The 8,005-nt window shown below is 31.0% G+C and overlaps 1 protein-coding gene across 1 annotated transcript; it reads right to left on the bottom strand.

Moving 5' to 3' along the window:
• Nucleotides 1–1,356: 1,356 nt before the first annotated feature.
• LOC108989711 (E3 ubiquitin-protein ligase RZFP34) lies at nt 1,357–5,729 on the bottom strand. The gene is made up of 13 exons (XM_018963428.2): nt 5,268–5,729; nt 5,017–5,174; nt 4,780–4,867; nt 4,583–4,642; nt 3,223–3,255; nt 3,041–3,118; nt 2,814–2,857; nt 2,663–2,703; nt 2,497–2,579; nt 2,322–2,413; nt 2,038–2,107; nt 1,891–1,932; nt 1,357–1,803 (listed from the first exon to the last, which is right to left on the bottom strand). The coding sequence occupies exons 2-13, from the start codon at nt 5,118–5,120 to the stop codon at nt 1,636–1,638; spliced, it is 903 nt and encodes a 300-aa protein (XP_018818973.1). The 5' UTR covers nt 5,121–5,174; nt 5,268–5,729; the 3' UTR covers nt 1,357–1,635.
• Nucleotides 5,730–8,005: the final 2,276 nt, after the last annotated feature.

Raw genomic sequence — 8,005 nt, 5'->3', positions numbered from 1 at the left:
CAAAGTCTGTCTGAATCAAGAGAATGAAAGGCTTACTAAAATAATGGAGGCTTTATCAGAGAAATACGTACTGATCGGAAGAAAGCCAGAAGCTATAATCAGGTAATTGCATAGATGGACCAGAAGTTCCTAATCATATTGTAACAGAGGATCATGAAGTGTATGAACCCCCTTAATCTGTGTACTTCCTTTTTCTTCCATGTATTATTCAGATAAAAAATAAAAAAAATAAAAAAAAAAAGACCTTGCATGCTTGGATATAAGAGTTTTTTAAGAAAAAAGTTTTATATTCTTTTTTAAAAAGCTTTGATAAATGAGGTTTTTTTTTAGAATTTTGCACTATTGGTGGAACCCTTAAATATATTTTTGAAGGGAGAAATTCTTTGAAATGTTTTTTTATAGGGACTTTAAAAAATACAAGTGAGGTTGGTTTTAAAAAATGCTTCGAAAGAAAATTTGTTATAGGGATTTTCTTTTTCTTTAGCTTTGTTATAGACTATAGTTAACTTTAGGCTAGTTGTTTGGATAGTGAGTATTCTGTAAGTAATAGTGAAAAAATAATGAAAAAATAATTATAGAATATTGAATAGTAATAAATAGTAATAAAAAATAGATAAATAATAATAATAAAATAATAAATAGTAGTGAGATATTTAGAGACTTCGACAATTGTTTTTCTAATATTTTGATTAAATCCTTTTTATTAAGTCTATCAAGAAGATCAGTATTCTTTTTAGACTTTGAGGATTTTCTTGAGGATGAACTGGTGGTTTTTCCTCGTTGTGAAGCTGTTGGTAAATTAGGAGCCTGGATTAATAGATATCCAGGAGTAGTTGAACCGGATGTGATGGCTGAAAATTCTTCTTTGTCCTGCAAGTCAAGTGCAGGTTGAGAAAAATCCTTGATCATTCGATCACTAGTTTTTTGCACATATGAAAACTTATCCTACCACTTAGTGAAGTAAGAGCGGTCATGATATCAGCATTCCTTTTATAACTTCATTTAAAAATCCAGAATACACCCATATTAGGCCAGTTGCTTGTTACTGTAGTCAAGATGTTATTTTGATTAGAAAAACTACACTTGCATATAAACTGTCTGGAGAATTTGAGAAAATTTGAGTTTTAAAAAATTCCGAGTTGCCAACACTGTTTTAAGTCCAAAAGTGTTCAGGTGGCTGCGACCAATCAACCAACAAATGATAAATCTGTGCAGAGCTTTAAAACTTCAGGCACAGAAAATTAGTCAACTGATATTGCAGGTACAATTTCCAGCAGATTTCATTTTAGGAAGGAATGGTAGTTAGAATCCTGTACTGAAGGCTGTGCCTCCTATCAAAAAAATACAGAGATATTAGTACAGAATATGGAAAGAATGATGACATTTATGATTGAAAATAGCCCAGACAAGCTTTACATTGAACCCAATCGGCACATTAAATCATGAACCCTTTCTTTTCTTCTCCCTCCCTCCTTTTCCTTTCTTTTGTTTTGGAAAATTACATTACTGATTGAACATTATACAAACAAGTAAATTGTATGTTTGTATATATGATTGAACATTATACAAACATTTCTAACAAAAGCTGGCTTCCCCTGGAAAAACGAATGGTTGGTTAATCTAAAAGCCTCTCGATCAACCAGTGTGACAGCTCATTGTCTCAGCCACCCTCGATGCGCACGGTGCAGTTGGTTCTCCTTGGATCTGTCTTGTATTGTAAGACTTGCAGCTTAGGCATTTATGTGCCATAACGTGAAATCGAACGTTAGAATTTGCTCCACAATCATTGCAGAGAATCCAGACCTGATCATACGAAATCTCGATCAGAGATATGTGCAACCAGTTGCCATTAAAGAATCAAAGGTCTTCATGCTAAGCTTAATTACTTACCATCTTATTCAAGTATATTTCAGGCATTGGAGTTGAGGCAATCTGCATATGAAGTTAAGTAAAAAGCATGTCAGGGCATGAAGAACAATGCTATTAGCATAAGGTCAATTTTTCCTGGAAAACAAAAGAGTGGAGGTACCCATTTACCACTTTGTCAAGCTTTTCCCATGCACCGGACATATCACCAATGGACTTTGAGCAGATGGGGCATGAGTACCTGCAAGATGAAGGAATTGATTCTCCCTAACTGAATAGGCATGCCGAAGCAAAAATAAAAAATATAAATGAGTAAAGTTTGAAATTATAGAAAAGAGGAAGATTGTGCAGACTTTGAGAATTATAAGTCTAATTTTATTATTGCTGTTATAATATTGCACGTCTTGCATGCACAACACAATGGACATGTAAGTGAATAAGAAACAAATGCTCACCGGAAATGTTGCATCATCTCTTCCATACATTCATCATGTATTGTGTGTCCACATCGCAATACAGTAATCGCTTTCATTGAATCAAACAGAAACTGCAAAAAAAATAGAGGCACTCATCTCACTGATTATATATATATATATATCATTTTTATCAAACATCAGTACTGTATAATACCTCAAAGCAAACCGGGCAATTGTGGTGCATTGCTCTTTCAACACACTGATGTCCATCTTCCATTGACTTCGAGTAGCAACATTCTGAGGAAACAAAATTGCTAGATAAGGAGGAGTAGATGAAGATGTTCAGCTAATGGTCAAGAATCAGGCAACCCCTCACTTACCACATTTATTGCAGTGGAAGAAATTTTCCTTGCCTCCAATTCTGTAAAAATAAATTAACAAGCAAAGACTTAGGAAATGAAAGCATATAAAACCCTCTAGTCATTAAGAAATTAATGAAGTGATAAGAAAGAAATGAATTATAAAATTAACCTGCAGATTCCACATTCATTACAGTGGAATTGGTTCTTTGAAGTCTGAAAGAGGAACAAATAGGTTGTATAAGTTAAAAATGAACTTTGCAAACCAGCATACAAAAAATAACCAACAAAAGGTGCATTGGGAACCATCTTCATCTTTTTTATCCAAAAATTAAAATGAAGAGAGAGATAAATCTTCATCTTTTTCCAATGGATCTGGCTCGAAACTTTGGAACTTACATCATCATCAAAAAACTTGCATGTTGAACAGAAATACTTTCCCATGCAAACACCACAACTCGTGCAATACTGCTGAACCTGATTATAGTACAAAACGATAAGATCAACGTAAGATATTAAAAAAAAAAAAAAATCTCCAAAATTGGCACTAAATTTTTAAGTGTAGTATTTAGGGAAGTTACATCTTGTTCTGTACCACATAGGGAGCAGATGACCTGTAAATCGGAACAAAACTTTAACAAATTAGAAAAGTGAAGAAAGTAAGATAACATACTACCTTTTTTCATAGGTAAAAGAAATTTTATTGATAAAGTTGAGAATACGCGTAGCCCAAGTACATAGAATGTATAGAAGAGAAGGCACCTGTTCACCTAGTGAAGAACTAGAGACAAATACAAGAGACCGATAAAAGAACACCAATTTTATGACCGCCAAAATCAAACCCTATAAAATAAATTTTTTTTTATAGGTAAAACCCTATAAAATAAATGCTTTTTACATTCTTTCTTGCTTTTCTTATTAGTATGAGTCATTTCAGAAGCAATTTATCTTTTCATCATCCCAAGATATCCATTTATTTACCTAAGGGTCAAAGAAAAACCTTGAAACAACCAAAGTATCATCCTAAATGCAAATATTTTGGTTTCTGCATAAACTATATTGCTCTCAAGAGACATGAAATGGAAAGAGCAAGCACAGAGTGTCAACATTAAACGACTGCCAAATAAAATCCCATCCCTCCTTTAATTTTCTGTTTCTGGCAATGGTAATGGTCAAATGTAGAGTGATGCTTTACTTCTATGAGTACACACACACACACGTACATATTGTATTTGTTTGTCTATGCAATATGACTCAAATTACTATCATCCTTAAACTTAAAAACGCTTTAAAAATATCATTTTCCAGAATCGAAGAACAGCTCAAAAGTTTGGAAATAATGCACCAAGAGTAATTAGAGATGAATTTTGGCACCAAATCCAACATCAACATGGGTGTGGTGAAAGAGGCAAGAAAGCCAACAATAGCTTTTAAAAAATCCAGTTATCAGTTAGCTGACCTTAAAACCTCTCGCACATAATCAAACCCTGAATTTGTAACTTCCTCTATCTTAATAACTGAGAGTCCACTATCCCCATATTGGCAACAGTTCTCTTTCTAAGAGAGAAAAAAGAAAAGAAAAAGAGTTTTAACGAAGTGTGACTGACATCAATCCTCTATTAGCAAAAGCTAGCATTCTTCTCCTTACTTTTAATTTTTGCCATGATTCCTTCACTGGGCTAAGCATAGGGCAAGACCAACTATGGTGACAGAACCAGAGACATACCAACACAAGCAGTCCGCTTGTCGAAGAACGTAGCAATAACAAATGAATAAGAGTACAACAGCTTTTGTCATGAATTATAACACGGAGAGACGGCATCCTAATGTATCTATCCATCGGGAAAAAAGTATAAATCTATAATAATTTCCAAAGTAGAGACACCTTTCAGCCCACTTGAAATTCGTAAACTGAAGAAAAGAAGAAGAAAATTTGCCAACCTGTTCTACTTCATGGCGTGGAAGATCATGTTGATCAAGAGGATCGGTTTCCATGGAATTCTGCTCATGCACAAAAAAAAAAATTTAGGAAGAATAAACATTGGAGCAAGAATATAGAAGTTATTACCAAGAACAGAAGCAAAGAGAGAGAAAAACAGAACTAAGAAAGGATTAGATGTATAAACATAAGTACAAACCTTTGCTTCATTATGGCAATGCCTGCAATCGAAAATCTCATTGCAACAAGGCGCTCTGATCTTGCATCTCCTCCTGTAATGGGAGCACCTGCCCGCAAACACAAAGAAACCGAGATTTTGAATCACTGGATTGTCAAAAGCAAAGAGACCCAGATCCAAAAGAGAGCTTTACAGAACAACCATTAAAATAATAATAATAAATAAAGATGCTATCAACAGACGAAACATAAGGCATACCCGTAATTCCCAGATCCGTTTTCCAACGCAGACACATCTTCATCACTAAGTTCAGAAATTGCAGAACTTTGAGAAGACAATGAAGCCACGGTTTCACTCTCCATTCTTTCTATAACTCTGAACCCGCAGATGATTCAAAAAGCAACTCAATGAATTATCTGAAAAAAAAAAAAAAAAAAAAACTTACATTAAGATTACAACTCAAAGAACAAAACACAGCATAACAAAAACTCGAAGCGGAAAAACCCCACCTTCAAAACACAATGTATCGCTTTTCCCAAGAACAGAAATTACAGACGTTTTAGGAGGAGACCCAGCTGCCACAGCACGAGAACAATACGAAGGTTCTGTTTATATATGCCAATGTTAATGTCGAAACAGAAGAGGGAGAGCCGACTCTTTTTCTTTTTTTTTTGATTTGTTAATTCCAAAGAACAGGTTTAGAAACATAATTAGAATCCAAACTGAACTGTCTCTCTGTAAAAAAATCTTCCTACTCCTCGAAAATCGAAGATTGGATTTTTACACGGCACGGAATTCATATTCATGCGCGTGCGTGTTACGTAGGACTCGTGTGATTCATATGGGATCGGTTAGATAAACCGTTTCTCGAAGAAGACGAACGGTTCAGATTTTGATCATCCAAGAAAACTGCAAAACACCCACATAGACACAGACACGCCAGAACTGACCAAATGCGATCAATATCTTTTGACGAAATAATTGATTGTGTTGGAATATAATAATAGAAAGGCTGCTTTTCCAACTCATGGTTCACTGTATACAGTACATTGCTTCCCTGACCACCTTTAGTTTTGACCATTTTATTTATTTAATTCTTATTGTAATAATTTAGATGATTAAAATTTATAAAAAAAAATAATATTTATAATTATAAAATATATAAGTGTTATCTAATTTTTTTAAAAAATAAATAAATAATAGATTTATGTAAAAATTAATTAATTTTTAATTATAAATTTTATTTCTTAAAAAAATTATGCGGACACTTATTATTTTTCGATAATATATGTTATAAAATTATTTTTATTATAAATTAAATAATTTATGAAATTATTTTATATCACTGTTCTAAAATTTACAGTGACAGAATATTTGATTAAGATGGTGACTCCGAGCAATAATTATTTTATCCAATCACCATCAATTAAATAACTCATCATTACTTATTTAGCTCTAAACTAATAAATTCGCTATCCACGGTTTATTAACTTCTTTTAAATACGCGCCCACAATCATTCAAGCTCTTGATTTTGAATTGTCAATTATTTTAATAATAATAATGCTATTTGATCATAAACTATTAAATTTTACTACTTATCCTCTTTATATATTAAGAAATACATTATATTTATTTTTATTTTTTATTAATTTTATTCTTTTTAAATTAATTGAGTTATTTTACTATGTACACCACATATTTGGTAAAAAATAAAAAAAAAATTATATATGATATGATATGTGAAGATGAGGAGTGAATTTTTCTAAACTATTTTATCAAATAATTTTGTTTATTTTTAGCTTATGCATTGATATTTTATGTTTGCCATTTTTGTTATCCACTACCAACATCTTATCTATAAGCTAGTGAATTAATACATATTGAGAAATATTTTATTCACAATAAATCTACTTAAAAATAAATTTATTGTCTTATCATGGTGCATCATATTATAAAATTCTTTTAAATTTATCGAGTCACATCTAGTAATATCAATTTATGAAATTTGATTTCGCTAAATCTATTTGTGAATCTATAACTTCTTATACATATTTTAACACTATAAAATTAGAGGCACTTATTATAAAGATTATAATACTAGATCAATGAAAGGAATTACAAAAATATAATTTATTAATAAAAAATTATTCTCATCAGTTACTATTTACTATCCTACATTCCAAATCCTATGAAAAGCACCTCACACTTTGAAAAAAAAAAAAAAACCTGCAAGTGTAGAGTGTGGAAATGGATAGTAACTAATGTATTGCATTCATCTTTACAAATATACATGACATACTATGATATGCAATGCATCTTTTATCATAAAAATGATCTCTACAATGAAGTTAAAATTATTTTATAAAATTATTTTTTATTTCTTTTTGTAGAGGTAAGATTTCTTTGTAAGATATTTTGATTTTGTGAATATAAATTGCATATTCAATTTCAGGCTTTATGTATTAGGTAGCTTTTTTTAAAAGAATGTAAAGTCTAGATTATGTTGTTGATTTTATTTTCAATTAATGTACTAAAAACAACGAACATTAATCATTAAATCATATAACACATTAGACGCCGTAAAATTAATACGAGCAATTTCAAATAGGCGTAGACATTATTTTTAGTTCGTCCTTCTAATACAAAATCAAATAAAGAAATACCCTCTTGACATCAAGCATAGGTTGAGTATGTCAGATATTTGACAAGTGATATTCATGATTTTTATAACTTAATGTGGTATTAAATAATTAAAAAAATATTTATAACTTTTTACTTGTTTTCTAATCGTTTAGTATTATTTAAAAAGACGATAAAAAGTTATCAAGAAAGAAAGAGTATAATAAGCAAGAATTTTTCAAGACATTTATGTTAATAAATAATTATTAATTTGGATATTGAGCTGAGTTAAGTTCTTTATAAATAGTAGTGGGTTGAGATAGTGTAATGAGTTTTGCAGAATCCACCTATGATGAATTTAGATGTGTTTGAATGTTAAAGATGAGTTTTGATATATTTATGAGAAATTAAAAAAAATTATAGATCCTGCGTGTAAAGAAGTGTTGGATTGAAAAATGTTGTGAGTCTCACGTGTAAAGAAGATTTGAGTTGAGATAAATTTAATAATTTAAGAATTGAATATTTAGATGTTAGATTCAATTTAAAATTAAACTGAAATGAATTGATCTCAATTTAATTTAAGTTCCAAACGGGATTAGCGTTCTTGAATTGGGAAATAAACTCGCA

Source organism: Juglans regia, chromosome 14, assembly GCF_001411555.2.
Source record: "Juglans regia cultivar Chandler chromosome 14, Walnut 2.0, whole genome shotgun sequence".
In the NCBI taxonomy this organism is placed as follows: domain Eukaryota; kingdom Viridiplantae; phylum Streptophyta; class Magnoliopsida; order Fagales; family Juglandaceae; genus Juglans; species Juglans regia.
Note: the sequence above shows the minus strand (reverse complement) of the source record. Positions and strands in the feature narration are given on the sequence as shown.